The sequence below is a fragment of the Protopterus annectens genome, chromosome 5.part0 (genome assembly GCF_019279795.1).
Source record: "Protopterus annectens isolate FY-2018-M chromosome 5.part0, PAN1.0, whole genome shotgun sequence".
Lineage (NCBI taxonomy): Eukaryota > Metazoa > Chordata > Ceratodontiformes > Protopteridae > Protopterus > Protopterus annectens.
This window is the reverse complement of record NC_056735.1, coordinates 1,138,309,388-1,138,328,744: the sequence shown is the minus strand read 5'-3', so window position 1 is coordinate 1,138,328,744 and position 19,357 is coordinate 1,138,309,388. Positions and strand designations below refer to the sequence as shown.

The 19,357-nt window shown below is 40.2% G+C and overlaps 1 protein-coding gene across 1 annotated transcript in view; it reads right to left on the bottom strand.

The window, feature by feature from the left end:
* The window catches only part of CCDC138 (coiled-coil domain containing 138), a 1,743,291-nt gene that overhangs the window by 527,711 nt on the left and 1,196,223 nt on the right, over positions 1–19,357 (bottom strand). Inside the window, exon 11 of the mRNA XM_044070994.1 lies at positions 11,476–11,592. Within this exon, the coding sequence (XP_043926929.1) occupies positions 11,476–11,592 (117 nt within the window). The remainder of the gene's footprint in view (positions 1–11,475; positions 11,593–19,357) is intronic.

The window sequence follows — 19,357 nt, the reverse complement described above, 5'->3', positions numbered from 1 at the left end:
CTTGTGAAAAATAATGTAAGGATGTCGAATAGTAAGAGCTTGCAGTTCTGAGACTCTCCTAGCAGATGTTATGACTACTAAGAATAATGCTTTCCACGACAATTTCAGGTCTGATGAAGAGGAGGGCTCAAAGGGTGCAGACATTAAAGATGAGAGGACTAAGTTTAAGTCCCAGGGTTCTAATGGCTGTTTGATTGGAGGCCTGAGAACAACAACTCCTTTTAAGAAGGTTTTGCACAAGGAGTGTGACATGACTGGATTTCCCATGAAGCCAAAATGGAAATTTGAAATGGCAGCTAACTGAACTCTGACTGTAGCGGCTGCAGCTCCTTCATGAAAAATTGATGCTAGAAAGGATATAATAGATTCTATAGGAGCCATATATGGATCTAAGCCTTGGTTTATAGCCCAAATAGAAAACCTTTTCCATTTGCTGGAGTATAGTTTCTGAGTGGAAGGTTTATGGGATGAGATCAGAATGTGTTTGACAGAAGGAGATAGGGGAATACTCCTGGCTATTCATGGAACTGGAGCAGCCATGCTGTCAATTTGAGGGTGTGGATGGTGGGATGGAACTGCCCCAACTGATGAATCAGGTGGTCTGGAGATGGTTCCAGAATCCATGGTTCCTTCAAAAGGCAGAGCCACAGGAAGGGAAACCATACCTGTCGAGGCCAGTAAGGAGCAATGAGGATCAAGGAACTCTTCAACTGTTTTGCTTTCTGTATTAACTTTGGGATGAAAGGAAAAGGTGGAAAGGCATAAAGAAGTCCCGGGGGCCAATCGTGGACTAGAGCATCCCTGGGTGACATCCCTGGATGGGGAATGAGGGCAAAGTAGCTGCTGCATTTGGTGTTCAGGTGAGTGGAGAATAGGTCGCAGCAAGGCTGGCCCCATCTGTGAAAGATCTCTTTCGCAACTTCTGGATTCAGGGACCACTTGTGAGGCATCAGAATTGCTCGGCTGAGTTTGTCTGCTATTACGCTGGATTTCTCCGGGATGTGCATTGCTACCAGAAAGAGTTGAGTGTTCATCGCCCATTTCCAAACTCTTAAGGCCTCTCGACAAAACGGATAAGATTTGGTTCCCCCTTCTTGTTTATGTACCACACGACAGACGTGTTGTCTGACTGGATCACAATTGTCCCGGTGGGAAGGGAACTGTGAAGTGCTTGCAGCGCATTCAGCACCGCTCTTATCACCAGAACATTGATGTGCAAGTGGTTCTGCCAAGTACCTTGGACTGTCATTCCCAGATAATGCCCTCCCCTACCCTATCTGGGAAGTGTCCGTGGTCAAAACTGCTTTATCTTGGGGAGGAACAAGTGGACAACCTAGGAGAAGTTGTTGTGTGTGCAACCACCATGTCAGATCCTTCTTGCAGGTGTTTGTTATAAAAATCAGATAAGACAATGGAAGTTCTTGCATCAACCATTGGGCAAATAACAGCCATTAAAGTATCATGTGTAGACGGGCTAGAGGAACTAATACGATGGAGGAAGCCATAGTCCCTAGGACTTGAAGGACTACCCTTACCTGAACTTTTTGTTTGTTTAGCAAGGATCTGACTTGATTGCGTAGAGACTACTCTTTCTGGTGTTAGTCTTGCTAACATGGTGGTTGCATCTATTTCTGAGCCTAAGAATACAATGTGCTGCAAAGGAGATAAGACTGACTTTTTTAGGCTGGCTGTGATGCCTAGACTGGCGCACAAGGACAGAGTCTTGTCCATGGTTCTGATGAGTTGATGTTTGGTGGTAGCAGTGAGGAGCCAGTCATCTAGGTACAGAAACACCTGGAATCCTTGACGTCTCAGGTGAGCCATAACCACTGCCATGCATTTGGTGAACACTCTGGGGACTGTAGTGAGACCAAAAGGCAGTGTTCTGAACTGAAAATGACTGGCTCCCAGCCAGAAGCGAAAGTGTCAACTGGAGCGCCTGTCCATTTTGATGTGGTAGTACGTGTCCGGGAGATCTATTGAGCACATCCAATTGTCTTTCCCGATAAAGGGAAATATCGACTACAGAGTGATCATTCGGAACTTCGATTTCTTTACGACCTGTTGAGCCTGCTGAGATCTAGAACTGATCTCCAGTCCCCTGTCTTTTTCGGAACTAAAAAGAATCAGAGAGTAAGTTCCAGATTCTATTTGCTCTGCGGGGACTTCTTGGATGACTCTCTTTTGCAGCAACGAGATGACCTCTGATGTTGTACGGTCTAGTTGAATGGGTGGTACGTCTGGTAGAGACCGGTTTGTTGGGGATTCAGAAACAAAAGGGATCAGATAACCTATGGATATTATGGTGTGTACCCAACGATCTTGTGAAATAGTTAGCCAGGCGCTTGAGTACAGTGATAGATAACCCCCGACGGCCTCCAGAGTCGGACGGTCGGGAAACCCCTCTGGGGCGATGGAAGGGACGATCAGAGGTGGTTTCTCTGGTTCCCTGATGTTGCAGACCTCCTCTGACACGAGGGTGGCGTCTTCCATTATATCCTCCCCCTCTGCCTCTAGGGGAAGGCTGACCTTGTGCCTGAGGGAAACCTTTTTGGAATTTACAGAACCACATTTTCCCTTCCGTATTACTCTTGGGATAGGGTCTAGACGGAAGGGAGAAATGGACCCCGACTGCAGATATGGTTTTCCCTTCCTGCTTGCACCTGGTCAAAGTCTCTCTCACCTGAGCTCCAAAAAGAGATGAACCATCAAAGGGGACGTTAGTGAAGGAAGACTTGAAGGATTCCGTGAAATTACAAAGACGCATCCAAAAATGGCTCCTAAGGGATATTCCTGTTGCGGCTGCCCTACTCACTCCATCTGCCGCATACGATATCAGCCTCATGGAGGAGTTAGCTATCGATGTAAGGGTGGAGAGCTGTGCAGAAACCTTACCCATGGAACCCGGAGCTACTGAACCCTGGAGGGTATCTCCTAACTCCTTCAGGAGATCCCTCTGAAGACGAGTAAAATGGGTAATTTAATTCATCGATCTTAATGTAAATGCCGCTGAAGAGAAGGTATGCTTCCCATACCCATCCATCATCCTGGAATCCTTGTTATCCAAAACATCTTCTAATACCCATCCCGATAACTCCTCCTTGGTGGCCGCTGCTACCACCATAGCATCAACGGGAACTCCTTTGCTAAGGAAAGTCTTATCCTCAGGTGCTGTCATAAATTTATTTGGCCTCCTCGGGAAGGGCTTCACTGAGTCTGGGGAGGTCCAGGCTTTCCATGATATGACCCCCAAGAGTTGGTCATAAGGCGGTGTCACCCAGGAGGTGGAAGGTCGGGAACCAAAGGCCTCAAGATACATTGATTCATCCTCAGTAGGGTTAGAGGTCTTCCAATCACCCCTCTGTCTAAGGATTTCTAGGATGTCAGAAAAGGAGACCCTTCTGATTCCTCTAAACCAGTGTCAGAAGTGACAGACTCAGGAGAGTCAACATGCTTCCTCTTACACAGTCTCTTCCGAGGGAGCTCTCCAGTGGGATAATCTGGAGAGGTTTCAGAAGAGGGGGCACCTCCAATGGGGTCTGCTTGGGCCTCTGGTTCCCTACGCAGTGGGGGTGGCAGGCAGGAAGAGGTTGCTGCCTGCTGCTGGTGGGACACAGGTTCCAAAGGTATGGCCTTAGCAGAAGATAAAGCCTTCTCTATAGCTTCAAAAGCTTTTCCTCCCCTCTCCGAAGAAGACCACAGCTCCGAGGAGATGGATGGTCGGCTCCTAGCAAGGGGGAATGGCTCAGAAGCAGAAGTGCAAGCCGAGCTGAGTCGATCTGAGGCACCGAGAGGGAGGGTCACTTCCGAAGGAAAGCCAGAGTGACTGTCCCCCTCGGAGTTGACTAGGAGAGCGTTGGCTCCCAGATCCCTTGGCTCCAGACTGAGCCACCAAGGGTAGAGTAATCGGTTCCGAGGAAACAGGTAGGATCCCAGAACAGACAGGTCCAAGACTGAAGAACCTGAAGTAATAGGCTCTGAGAGCGAAGCAGTCAAAGGAGGAACAGTGGTGGGTAAGGGGGACGGCTCCAAAGCCTTTGGGTCCGGAGGGGCCAATTTCCTTGCCAGAGCTAGATCTGAAAGCAACCTCTTCAACACCCGCTCGATGTCTTCATCTGATAGTGTCCTGGAGGATCTGGTGGAGACAGAAGGAGATCTTCTCCTCTTCAATATAGGAGATCTCAAGGTGGGTGATACATCAATATCAGGTAAAATGTTTGGTACCGAAGGTTGCCTTGGCACTGAGGAGACTAACGGTACTGATGTGGAAGAAGCTGAATTGGAGCCAGAACTCCTTGGCTCCGACACTTTGGTCTTTTTCGACGGCTCCAAAGCTGGGGCCGAAGATTTTCACTTTGAAGACTTAGGAGCTGCCTGACCGAGTTCCAGCTATTCCTGGAAGGAACTGGTCATAAGACCCCTATCAATTAGTTTTCATTTCCTCTCATTCAAGACCCTGGTGCTAAACTCATGGCAAATGGTACAGGGCTCTTGCAAATGAGCTTCACCTAAACAGTACACGCAACTGGTGTGACTGTCTGTCAGAGACATTTTTTGTGAGCATCTATCGCACTTTTTAAACCCCGAAGGGCAATGATCCTTTTGCTCACTATCCTTTTCTTTAGACATACTGACTAAAACTATAGACTAGCTAGACAAGCAACAATAACAATAACCAAGTACTAACTACTGACAATGATAGTAAGAAGATAGGAGTTGTATAACTTTTTTTTTTTTTTTTTTTATAAGACACACACTCAGGGAGGAAAGGCCCTCTAACTTAAATAGTCACTACGGCCCTCTAACTTAAATGGGCCATACAATCCTAGGGGGAAGGAATAGGGATCAGAAACTCCAAATAACAGTCACACAAGAGATAAAGTATTACTATAAAAAGGATAGTAAAAAGTCAAACAAAAGGACTAAATTTAGTAAATAAACTGTTACTTAGCCAACGAGCCAGTAAGACACAACCTCAAAGCTTTTGCGGCAAACGAGACCTGGGGAATTGCCATAAGGCACCATGGGATAGGGGTTAGCCTCGAGCCAGTAAAAGCTCTTGAGCTTTAGTATCAGCCGAGTCAGAGCTAAATTTCGGCTCCGAACCCATCCAGCAAGAATTATGGCAAGATAGGACTACATAACATCAGTAGATATTCTAATAGATCACTGTTGCAATAGCCTAAGGTGTTTGGGTTATATCATAACAAGGCTATGACCACCGGGCAAGTCTTGAAAACTTCATGGTATCTTCCATATTCTCTAACTGCTGTGAAGCGTGAGGAGAGCAGCATAAAAGCAGTAGTTACTGCGCCAAACATTCAGAGATTTCTTACTTCAAGAAGACAGGCTATAACCCTGAAAACAGATAAATGCTACGAAAGGTAAATAAATATATGTATGTATGTATATATATATATATATATATATATATATATATATATATATTTTTTTTTTTTTTTTTTTCATACCCTGGTAATACACTTAACATAGAAAGAAGACAGATGGAGGGAGAGAACTACTGCAACAGTGCTTTATTAGAACATGTTATGGTAAGTTAACACATAACTGTGCTATGTTCAACATTGAATTACTGCTGCAGTAGCCTAAGCCTTATGGTTGATTTACCAGAACTTAAAATTATAAGGAGGAAGAAGTTTGAGAATCCAGGAGGTCTGGATCTGGTGAAGGAATCCAGTTTGTCATATTTTGCAAAGGAATGTACAGAGGACCAAGCTGCTGCCTCTAGAATACTTCTAGAGTGTACTCCTTTCCAAAAAGCCACAGAAGGCATTAACGTCTCAGTAGATTAAGTCCTGACTCTGCCTGGAACTGACTTGTTATTGGGAAAATAGCAAAATAAAATAGCTTGAGGCAGCCATCTAGCTGCCTGTGGATATCCAGAATATTTAAAATTCGTTCTCCCTTGTTTTAGGTTCTGGAAAGAATACCAGGAGATTAACAGTTTGACTCGAGTTAAACTCTGAAACCACTTCAGGCACAAATGGAGGATTTGTTCTCAAAGATACCCTGGCCCTTGTGAAAAAACAGATAAGGTTCACTTACCATAAGAGTCTGATACTCTTCTTGCAGACGTCAGAGCAATAAGAAAGACTGTTTTCCAAGATAAGAAATTCAAAGTAGTTTGATGAGCTGGTTCAGATAGATGTGTCAGTTTTTCAAGCACAAAGTTGACTTGAGATATAGCAGAAGGCGGCTCTAAATGCAGACAAGCAGAGATGGCTGAAAGATGAATCTTGACAGAAGAGTAAGGACGGCCAGAGAAAAATACTTTGTAGAAATATTCTAGAACCAGATGCATTTATGCCTTAAGGCAGTCCTGGCACTTAGTTCAGTACCAACCAGAACGTATTTTCCACTTACTCTTATTTAATTTCTTAGTTGCAAATTTTTTTTTGTCTCTTTTACAACATACTGCAAGTTGTCAGAAAAATGGTGCGTAAAAGGTAATAAATTCTCTCATCCGAGTAGTCAGAGAAAAAAATGTTCAGGCTGGAGTATATCAAATAATTTGTGTTTTGTGTGAGCAAATCTACCCTTTGGGGAAGCGTGTGGTGGTTGCCTACGGCCATTTTTCAAAAGAAGGACGAACCATTGTTACCTTGGCGAAAAGGGAACTAGCAGCACTAGCTACAGGAATATACAAAATAAAAGATCAGCAACAAGAGTTAAGTTAGCATACCCCCAAAAAACACATCAAATAAAAAGTTTACTTGAAAAAGTCCCTTGAGCATCAGTGCTCATTGTTATTCTAGATGCATTTTTGTTCACTGAAGTGCAATTTGCTTTGGTAAGAACAAACTTTTATTTACATATATCTTTGGAAGTCCATCTGGATCTTTAGAAGAACCATTGAAATCAGTAGAAAGTGTGGAAAAACATAACAGGATATTGAGTTGCATGAGAATGAGAAGGCATCTGTATTCTAGGCCTACTTGCCTGGAATCATGGAGCAGAATGTCTCTATCTGTTTTAAAAGAAGGCAAACAGATGTATGAGGTGTTCCCCACAGCTGGATCAATTTCTGGAAGTCCAATGGATACAGTTTTCATTTGAGAAGCTACCTCCCAGGCTATCTGCAAGTTAACAAAGGGGGTAAAAGTTTGGTAGCCCCCATTTGATTGTATGCCACATCACTTTGTTTTTTGTCTGCGATTACTTGCAAAGATCTTAGAAAACACAGGTAATTTAAGGCTTTTAGAGCATTTATTATTGCCATCACTTCCTTCACATGTATGTGCTTTTGTCTGTCTTGCTTGTTTCATAGACTTTGCACTTTCATCCATTTGAAACAGTAAGAAGGGGAGAACTGGACTTTGGGACAACTAGTCTACCCCCTCAATCATTTTTTTTTTTTTGTTTTACAAACTCCAGCACTGGAATCTGAAAGAACAGAGGGTGTTAATGCTGTGACTAGACTGAGCTGATGTACCACTGAATTCTCCTCATGTGGAGTCTGGCCACAGCAATGATAATCATACAAGCCATAAAACCCAGAATCCTGATGAGATATTTTCTGACAGAAGCCATAGACTGGCTGAAAAAGATCATGAAATTTTCTTTGTACAATTCTGCTTTGTCCGGTGGAAAAATGGCCCTACTGTCGTATACAGAAGACATTTAAGGAAAAACTTTTCTGTGGGAAAGAATGAAAGATGACTGCTGTAAACTCAGCAGGAAACCTTAGAATGAGAAAGCGTTCCTTGACGCAAGTTAGAGAATCTTGATATTTGGTAAGAGTCTGCAAATATAAGACAATTGTCCAAACATGGAAAGATGTGGATGCCTTGAAGTCTACCTTAAGCAATTACTGGAGCTAGATACTTGGTGAATAATCTTGGTGCAGTAAATAGACCAAAGGGTAATACAAAGAGCTGATGATTTAAACCAGATACAAAAAAATATTAAAAAATCCTGAATTCTGTGCAAACTGGAATGCGGTAATACATATCGTTCAAGTCTAATGTTACCATAAAGCTGAAATGAGGTATGAGAAATAACAGAGTTTTGGAGGGATAACATCTTGAAGTTGGGACTGTAACACAGAGGTTGAGAAAGGAGAAAGGAGAGCTCTAGAACTGGTCTCTCAACATTTCTTCTTTCTTTGGCATCAGAAAGATCATTAAACGAAATCCTTTCCCTGGCTGACCTAAGGGCACTGGTTATACGACTCCCCCCTCCCCCCAACTACAGAGATAATATCTGCTCCAAAACTGGAGGAAACAGGGAAGTCTGGTTTGCCAGATACAGAGGAATCCCCTAGGAAGGAGAGAGGTGCTCACAGCCATCTGTACCCTTATTGAATTATTTTCAGAAGCCATTTGCCTGAGAATATCTGATGCCACTGAGGAAGATGTAGACCTAAGCATCCGGATGGATTTAAGGAACTACCAGCGTTGGCAGGGTGGGGCTTGAAGAGGCAAGTAGTCATTATGGCTTTTTTGGACAGTCCTTGATTCTGGCAGGCTCCCTCCTCCTCCTAATTTGAGCCTTCTTACTAATGATTATTTTAAAAATCTTTGTTTGGACCTTGCTGATGCTTTTTTTTCCCCTAAGGGACATGAATTGGAAAGTTGAAATATTTGGGTAGCACCTTGAATCAGCTTTCATAAAATCTTTTACGTACTTCAGCAGCAGAAGGGGCAAATAATGCATCTTTGTCAAGGGGAGAATGTAAAATTTTAGCTTTAACATTTTCTGGTAAATTTTGAGAATGTAACCAAGCAAATCTTCTCATAACTGAAGCAGTAATAGCTGCTCTAGATACATCAGCAGCATCAAAACAGCACTTTAAAGGGTGTTTGTTTACTTGAGAACCAGAAACTATACAGGAATTTAGACAGGCGTCAACTTCTTAAGGTGGAAGGTTAACAGTTAACTTTCTCATCTTCTCAAAGGAAGCTAGTAAACATTAAACATATGGGCCTGGTAATGAAGCAATATAATAAACTTTTTTCCTCATATCTAGCAAAAGCTTTCTGATCCAAGTCAGAAAAAAATGAGGTCACCATTAACAGCATGTCTGTCAGAATATGTTTTTTTTTTGTTTTTAAACAAGAAACATCTTTATTAAATTATCACGTATGATACAGAAAACAAACCATTCTGATAATTCCAACTGCAAACATTACACATTACAAATCACACTGACATAACTGCAGTTGCAAACATTATAAATCACTTATAATCTATCCAGTTATTACCAAACATTACATACAGTGGATATAAAAAGTGTACACACCTCTGCTAAAATGCCAGATTTTTGGGTTATAAAAAAAATGAGAACAATAAATAATTTCAAAACTTATCCCACCTTTAATGTGACCTATAACCTGTACAATTCAATTGAAAAACAAATCTGTTAGGGTAAAAAATATAAAAAAATAAAAAACATACAATAAGCTGGTTGCAAAGTTGTGCACACCCTTAAACTAATACTTTGTTGAAGCACCTTCTGATTTAATTACAACATTGAGTCTTCTTGGGTAGGAGTCTATCAGCATGTCACATCTTGACTTGACAATACTTGCCCACTCTTCCTTGCAAAAGTGCTCCAAATCTGTCAGATTGCGAGGTCATCTCTTGTGCACTGCTCTCTTCAGGTCACCCCACAAATTTTCTACTGGATTTAGGTATGGGCTCTGGCTGGGCTGTTCCAAAACTTTAATTCTCTTCTGGAGAAGCCATTCTTTTGTTGATTTGGATGCATACTTGGGATCACTGTCATGTTGAAAGGTGAAATTCCTCTTCATCTTCAGCTTTCTAGCAGATGCCTGAAGATTTTGGGCCAAAAGTGACTGGTATTTGGAACTGTTCATAATTCCCTCCACCTTGACTAAGGCCCCAGTTCCAGCTGAAGAAAAGCAACCCCAAAGCATGATACTGCCACCACCATGCTTCACTGCTGGGACGGTGTTCTTTTGGTGATGCGAAGTGCTGTTTTTGCGCCAAACGTACCTTCTGGAATTATGGCCAAAAAGTTCAACCTTGGTCTCATCAGACCATAACACATTTTCCCACATGCTTTTGGGAGACCTGATGTATTGTTTTGCAAATTTTAGCCGGGCCTGTATGTTTTTCTGTGTAAGAAAAGGCTTCAGTCTTGCAACCCTACCCCATATAGCCCAGACATATGGAGAATACGGGAGATTGTTGTCACATGTAGCACACAACCAGTACTTGCCAGAAACTCCTGCGGCTCCTTCAGTATTGCTGTAGGTCTCTTGGCAGCCTCGCTAACCAGTTTTTGCCTTGTCTTTTCATCAATTTTGGAGGGACGTCCAGTTCTTTGCAACGTTACTGTTGTCCCATATTTTCTCCACTTTTCAATGACTTGTCTTCACTGTGTTCCATGGTATATCCAATGCTGTGGAAATTTTTTGTACCCTTCTCCTGACTGATACCTTTCAACAATGAGATCCCTTTGTAAGCTCTCTGCGAACCATGGCTTTTGCTGTAGCAGGCAACTGAGTAAATGTCAGGAAAATCCTTCTAAGACATTTTCACATCAACCTTTACTTTACTGACAATGTATTCGTAGTCTGGCAAGGTGAGAAATCTAAACTCACTGAGTTTATCCATTACATCAACAACCCAACCTCTTTCCTTGCCTTGCTAAGTCTAACTATGAAGGCTTCCAAAAAAGCAATTACTAGAAAATGGAATTCAAAATCTAAACCAACTTTACCAGAAGTAGCAAAGATAGTAACAGAGATAAAACGACTGGAATCTTTAGAAAACAGAAGGAGCAAATTACATAGGAAAAATGGGAACTGTGGGATCAATACATGCACAGGAGGAACAAGGTTTAAAAGAAGGCAGGACGTGAATCAGCTATGTAATGGTTGACTGACGACTGGATATATTGTAAGTGATGCATAATGCTTGCAGCTACGGTTGTGTAGGCATGGTTTGTAGTGCATGATGTTTGCAAATGAGATTGTGTTGGCGTGGTTTATTTTCATTGATATCATTTGTAAGATTGCCTTTGTCATACGTGATAATTTAATAAAGATGTTTCTTGATTAAAAAAAAATAAATATTTGATAGCAAGTTATAAAAAAACTTGAAGTCTTCAAACTCTGACAGCAAGAAACATACCTTTAATAACGCATAGTCTCCTTATATAACCTGCAGAATAAAAATCGAGAGAAGATATTTCTCCTTCCTCCCCTTGAAAACAGCCATGCTACATTCATCTACAGTTTAGTTTAATAACACTGAAAATGTGGTTGCTATAACTTACGCTGCTCTTCACCCATAAAGAGTTCAAAACAAAGGCTAGAATTACTTTTCTTTACTTAGCAACAGTGATTAAAGGAAGGATCTATAACTTGGAGACAAAAATATTAATGGAGGGAATAAAAATCTGCACACCATTTACTTTCTCTAATATGACAGTGTACTTTTAAAATCTCAAGTCACTTTGTGAAAACTTACTAGTCATAGACATACCTGTTCTCCAAAGTCTAACTGTCTCAGAGTCCAGTAAGCAAATGTGACCAGTGACAAATGTACTTTAGGATTTACAGATGGCATAAATTGTAGTTGCTCTGTTACCATGGGTAGTATCTGAAAAGCAACACATTCTGTTAAAATTTACAAAGCAGTCAAAAATGGCTGTTAAGACCATAAAGCAATATTTCCTTCAATTGGTGCAGCTCTCAAAATTATTAAGCTTAAACAGATGAGATAGCCATGGATGCAGCTATGGGCTGGCCAATGTAGCCTTAGGCAAGTGGGAACAGGAATTAGTACTGCAAAGTGAAGTTTTATGACCAGTTACCTTTACTTTATTGACAATGTATTCATAGTCTGGGAAGGTAAGAAATCTAAACTCACTGAGTTTTATCCATTACATCAACAACCCCAACTTTTTCCTGAAATTTACCACTTCCATCAGCTCAGAGTCAGAGCAGTTCCTTGATATAACTGTCAGTATTGATAAAGACAGAGGAAAATGAATTAGTAGCTTATACAGGAAACCAACAAGAGTGAACTACTTACTTCACACAGACGGTATACATCCAGTAAAATCTAAGCACAAGGTAATAAATCACAAGGCTACAGATAAGCACACATTGCAACAGATTTGGCCCTTTCCCAAAAATATGGATGATCTTGAAAATGATTTCTTAACCAGAGGATAAGAATCAAACATGTTACATATGATACTGGATCCCATTAAAGGTTCTAAAACTAACAATTATCCCATGTGGGATAGGTCTTTTGGTAGAATTATACAACAAGGGAACCCTAACCTAAAATGAGAGAAAAGTAAGGACAGCTGCATTCTAACTTACGCCTGGGATTTCAATACAATTAAAGCCATTATTAAGGAGAACTGGGCCTTCCTCACTGACAATCAGCAGCTTGTAAGGGTTTTAGGAGATCACCCTACTTTTGTATATAAGAGCAAAAGCATACGTAGCTATGTGGAAAGGAAAAGTAAGGAACAGCAGGGTGACTTGAGCACTACAATCTGTGGGCCACCTAACTGTACCTTCTGTGAATACTTGATGGAGTTCGACTCATGAGTGCCTATATCTTAAAAAGATGGTGAAATCTTCAGCAGGTGGTAACTGTAATACTGAAAAAGTTGTATATAGGGCCATGTGCAATGACTGCCCTGCATTTTATGTGTGTAAGACTATGAATAAACTGAGAAGGAGGATTTCAGGTCATCTTTCTGACAACAGACGTAAATGCCAGAGGAACGCCTTATCAAAATACTTATTAGAACACCACAAACACAAATTTAAATTTATCAATCTGGAATGTGTGGAGATGGATGAGCTCGAAGGGGACGTCAACGGTGTTTTGCAGAAAAAAATAATTATGCTGTCAGTTGAAATTAAATGCATTCAGAAAACCAGGACTCAACTACTATTGCTCTATTTAAAGCGTACTGAATTTACATAAGCTGTCACACAATCTGTAAAAGTTTTTAGGGAATTTTTTGAGGAAATATTTTTATATATTAAAAATATACTAAATAACTAAAATGATGTAGAGAATGTGTATAAATGTATATATGTTTGATTACTTATAACCTCAATTCTTTGATTAGATTTGTTGTATTACACCAGAGGTAAACGGTAAATTAGAAAAACACATTTTTCATGCCACTTCTACCATGTAAGTATTGGTATAATTCCCACATTTACCATTCTGGTGGATGTTCATGCACACACCTGCACACTTTTATACATTATTAGTTTAGTTCATCCACCGTTTTCCTTATTTTTGTAAGGTTTCCTAATAGTTTCATTGTATAAACATGTTTTGGGGCTGTAAACATGAAAACTGACATGACAGCACAGTTTTTTTTTTTATTTGCAAATCACTGACATTTTTAAGCAGTGGTGGTGCAGTGGTTGCATTGTCGCCTCACAGCAAGAGGTTCTCCCATTCGATTCTCGGCTGGAGCTCCTTCTGTGTGGAGTCTGCAAGTCCTCCCAGCGGTCGAGTGGCGTTTGAAAGACATACATGAAATGGGCGTACCTTCGTTGAAGGTTGGGCGTCGAGCTGGCACCTCGGCACCGTAAAAATCTACTGCCAATAATTAGCAGACCGGAGTTCTGCTGTGGTGACCCTTAACCGGGAAAAGCCGAAAGAAGAACAACTGACATTTTTTTCAGAGCTGTTAATTGCTTAGTTTTTTATGCACACTAATACACATGGATGGATATTTCCTAGATGATATTATTAGACAGATATATTTTTACATTTATAGTGTTCTAGTTAGATTATGTTTATGGTTAGATAGCTACGTGTTTTTTTCTTGATTTTAGTTCTTGTCATAGACCTGATGAAGGCTTTATTGAATTAGGTAGCCAACAGCAATTTTAGTTAAAAGTCTTTTTATGTGTATGTTATACTTTTCTTAATACCCATTTTTGGAATGTGGGTTGCCAATAGATAGGTAGTGTTTTCCTTAATTAGGATTTAGTTTGATCTAAAAAGTAGTAGTGTGTGGGGGTGGATACTTGTTCTAAATTCCACTTTTATGTCCTTGTTTGTATTGTTTGCCTTGTGTGTGTGTGTATGGGTCCCCTTCAAAACATCTAAAACCTATAACATATAATTTCATAACATTGAGATCAGAACATCTAAAACCCATAACATCGAATTTTAAAAGTTCCTTAGTAGTATCACTGACAAAATAGATGACTCTGGCCTAAAAAAAAATATTTTTAAACTCTTTGTAGAAACAGCTTTTAAAAGCACAAGATAAGGAGTGGAAGCTTGGCTTCACCAGGCCGAACTGAAGTTGGAGAGGGTATCTTCTGTACAAAATCAAATTTCAGTATGAGGTCTTATTCAGTCCAAGGGCCACCCCAGATATGTAAAGTTATTGGCTCTTAGGTTAAGGCAACAGTGATTGAAAGAATAGTGTATAAGATCAAGGATCTTCATCTGAAAGAATGATAGTAACTAGTTGAATCCCCAGAACTCTGTACTGGGACCACTTGTCTTCAGCGTTTACTTCAATGAGCTCCAAACTGAGAAACCTGGATCTATGTTTAAGTTTACATATGACTGCAAACTGGGTGTTATTGTCAAGACCCACCTTTGACACCTGCACCCATAAAAAGAACTTATCCTAGTTAATAATACCTAGTTTGCCGAAAATGTGCTCAAATTAAATGTGAAAAAGTACAGTATCACTGTATTTAGCAAACAACTCCTACCCTCAACATACATTACAGAAAATATTCCACTAATCAAAAATCCAGTCCAGGATATGGGTTGACCGTTCCCTTTCCTTCCATCATCATGTAGCAACTGTAGTCAGGAAATCTTTCTATTTAGCGGTTAATTGCCAAGGGTATATCACATCCAGATACTAAGATGTCATAGTTCATTTATATTCAGCACTGATTAGTCCAATTATACAGTACAATGCCTCCTCTGGGATGTACCTCAATTGACATATCACACAACAAGAGAAGCTTCGGGATTCCTACCCAAGAACATAACAGGTTTAAAGACCCAAGTTACCAAGAGAGGATGGAGGCTCTAACTCTTGAGAAGGAGCAATCTCTGTGCCTCACTTGCCATGCCATTAGAGATTTTACTGTCCTTCATATCATATATGTTTGCAAGTTTAGTAGCTTAGCAAACACCAGAACAAAAGACTGAAATCTTCACTAGCAGATAAATGCAAAGTGATAGAGATCTAGTTTTATTACACAACACTTACCCCATCTTTGAAATAAGCTGCCTCTGCAGGTTATGCAATGTGGTACATCATTATGCTTCAAACAGAATCTGGATGACTGGGCAGGATACCTCAAATTTACCTCAAGACTAACTGGTGTAACCCTTCATGAGAGATAGGACACAGCCTTCAGGTGGGTATTAAAGTGCTGATGGCCATGAGACTAAATTGCCTCAAAACTCCTATGATCAAGATTGTGCTATCTCAGTTAACTCACCTGTAGAACTTACCAATGCCTTTTCTTCCTTTAATGCAGCATTGCATGCTAAGGACCTCCCCTTCCCTGGATTTTATAGCTAGAGTAGATGACTATTTACCATCAATGAACCTAGTAAATCTTAATGCCGGATCAGCAACTTACTTTATTGAGGCCAATCACAAATGACAAGGTACAATTAGTCATGAGGAGCAATCAAGAGGCAAGATTACTGGGTTGGATGGAATACCACTTGAAATCTACCTTTTAGGTGGAAATTAATTCATAAAGAATTTTGTCTGAGTAACCATGTACTGAGGGTCACGGGATTCCCCATCATCCTCAAAAGCAGTAACATGTATCAGTAAAACTCAAACCACAGGAAAGATCCTATATCAGTAGGTACTTACACATCAATATGATTTCTAAATCATGATTACAAGATGTCTATGCATATTTTGGCTAAGAAGATTTTGACATTGTTACCCAATTAACTAATCCTGATCAATCAGATTCTGAGTGAGAAAACTACTTTTGATAATTTAATTAATGCCTCTTTTCTGGCAGAAGCTTCTAACAGTTTGAACAAAATCCTTATGTTGGATAATCCGGATACAGAGAAGGCTTTTGAGTGTGTTGTGGTCTTTTCTTTTTCCAGTAATAAGGTGCATGTGGTTTCCTGATTGTATAACAACTTTGTTGAGAACTTTGCATTTGTACTCCAAGGACTGTACAAAAATAGGGACCTGACTGCCTCCCTTCAATAACATCATTCAGGAAAACCAGACAGAGGTGCCCCCTTTCTTCCATACTTTTTATCCGTTACATAGAACCTCTTTGTGCCAAGTTGACAGCTGCCCCCTTTAAGGGATATAAGCAGAATGATGTACAAGTATAGCCATTTCTTTATGCAGAATATTTATTGCACAACCTCTCAAAACCCAAAAGGGGCATGCCTTTGATGTGCAAGAAGCTTGACTCTTTTGGTTCCTTGGCAGACTATAAGATTAATGCCAACAAAACAGTAGTAGTTTAAATTATCTATTTGCATTCACTGCTCCTAACAGCGGAGTACCTAATTCCCAGACAAATCCAATTAACTGAATTATCTCAGCTTAAAGTTCTGTAGATTGTCAGACATCAATGGCTTTTCATGCACTAGTAGTTGAAACTAAAGTAGGTGATTAGGTGATACATGTGGAGATGGAAAGGCCTCTGCATGAACTTTCCGAAAAAGACTCTGGCTATAACATGGTTTGTTCTTCCATTAATTCTTGATGCTTCTTGGGGAATTCATCTCTCTTTCTCTGTCCCCCTCAGGACTTTTTTTTTACTCTGAAAAGTTATCTACCAAAGTGTCTTTAAGAAGGATGGAAATCTATGTTGCAGTGGAACTTTCTTGCTGTCCCATTTTCATTGCGGGGAGCTGCCCCCCCCCCCATTTTGAAATATATAACTGCAATACTGAAAATTCATCTTTTCATATACCCTGCTAACCCTTAGCTCCCTGCGATTGACTGACCCAATTATTCCTCACTGGGTGGCAGCTCTTCTCAGCCCACATGACAAAAGAACCAGTCAAGGAGCTGTCATCCTGGTAGACAGTATGGCAGTTTCAATACACTAACAAACTCCTACCCTGGAGGTGATATGGGAGCACCATGGAAAACTTGCCTGTGCATCTGATAAAAAGGTAATCCAAGATTAAACTGTATACTTGTAAGAACATAAAACTGGTGAACCAAAAGTAAAACCACCTGATAAAAAGGGCTGCAAGCTCCCTGACACACACCTCAGCAAGAGTTTCTGCACTGGCTTGACCCAACTCATTCATGACCCCCCCCCACACCTGATTTGAGGAAGCAAACTACTCCACTTCCCTGAAGTGCCAATTCACCACAGGAGGAGGAACCACCACAAAACTTCATCCCAGGTGAGCTCTCCAACATAAGTTGTGCATCTCTTCCCCATCCTCTCTGGGCTCCAGCTTCCTGAGTCATTAATCAGTATTGGGTCACAGTCAGGGCTTTACCCCTTTCTGCCACATAGCTGAAGGAAAACTTCAACTTCTTATGGTCTGCTGGATGTTGGAATCTTTCCATTTGGAGAACTATATTAGTACTACCAACTAGGGAGCCTGAACATGTTTCATGATAAGCTTTGTGATGGTAATGTATTTCATCAATACAGATGCTATGGAAGTTACTGAATTAGTTTAATGGGCTTTTAAGAAAACTCTACAACATGCTTGAGGATTTTATTCTCACTAGACAGACTAGAGAATAGAGACTCTCCAAGAGCAGAATCCTTAGAAATTTTGGAAACCGTTGCTAGAGGGGGATTGATTGTGTCTGGCATTCTGAGGTTTGTCTGAGAATTTAAGGCTGACAAGGGACAGGAAAATCCTTTTCAATGTTCTAGCTGAAAAAAGATAAAACACAACGGGCTTTCTATTTATTCTAACAAACACTGACCTCTAGTAGTGCAATGACTCTCATGCCTTTGGGCTCTTGTCCCACAAAAGGCAGAGTGCCAAAACTTTACTGGACAAAAGTCTAGTTTGCTAATCAGTTAAAGTTGAAGTGGGAGACGGTTCTTAATATTAAAATACCTAGAGAAATAAGTCCAGAAGTGCTTTTGGTTCCCTGCTATGCTTTCAAATCAAGATTTTGCTTTTTGTTTTGGTGGAAATGCTAGTTTAAATATTTTTATAACCTCAACTAGAATTTTTTGCTTTAGTCAGCTTTGAATGCAGGAGGTATGAGGAAGAGTTCTAAGTCAATGTAAACACATGTTTTGGAGGAATTGCCCTTTCCTGAGACATCTTAAGGTGGCATAACAATAATTTTGCAGCTTTCTGTTGCCTGCTATAGTTACACTCACCCAATCCATTTTTTACTGGTTTTGATCCTGGATTGATGTTAGTAATATTTATTGGGCTTTCTAGTGCTAGTGGATAAAAAAGATCATCGCAATGGACTAAAAAGGGGGTTCACATAAAATTATGTAAATTAAGGAGTTAATGTATGAAATACACGGTTTGAACACTAAATGGGAGGCTTTAGGATTGCAGAGGTCCTCCTTGTCTTAACACTATGCAAGTCTTCCACTAGTTTATTTAAAATAAACTGTTGTAACAGCTTGTAAAATAATTTTATTAATCCTCTGGTGCCACAGCATAGAATAACAGGATTTGTGTTGGGATGCATTTTTCTAATGAATATGAAGTCTAAAACTCAAACGTCTGTCGTTATTTAGCCAATAGGAGGCGGAAGTGTTGTTCTTCTCTGTTACCTTTTTCTAGGACTGCGGCAGAAATTTGATGGCTGATTAAAGAAGAGGCCAGTTAAAGAGAGGCTGGATAAGAGTGAGTCTACTGCAAAATTTAACATTATTAATAAAATCAAACATGCCAGTAAAATATCTTAATACATTACACAAACTACATACAAAAGTCCCCTCCACTAATGCAATCTGCACTGGCACATTTTCTTCTGGTATAGTGAAGTGACTGCACATTAAAATGTCACCTACACTCCTTCCTTTCTTATATATCTTAGGCCTTGCATGAAGTTTCTGTTTAATTAAAGGATCAACTCTTAGAAAGGTACAGTACTTTCGAATAATATCAATTATTTTGTTAACATTATATTCTGTTACAAAATATAAATTACTATCATTCCCTTTCTCTTTTATTCTATCAATATTACATGATTTCTTTAAATCATTTATTTGATGACTAGAAACCTGTAAATAGGATTTATATACTTCATTATGAAAATAACCTCTGCTAAGGAAGATATTCATTGTATAACTATCTCCACAAATAAATGATTCCTACTTATTACTTAATCGCCAAATTCTAATAGATTCCCTTACGTAAAAACCTTAACTAAGTGAGGCAGATGACAACTACA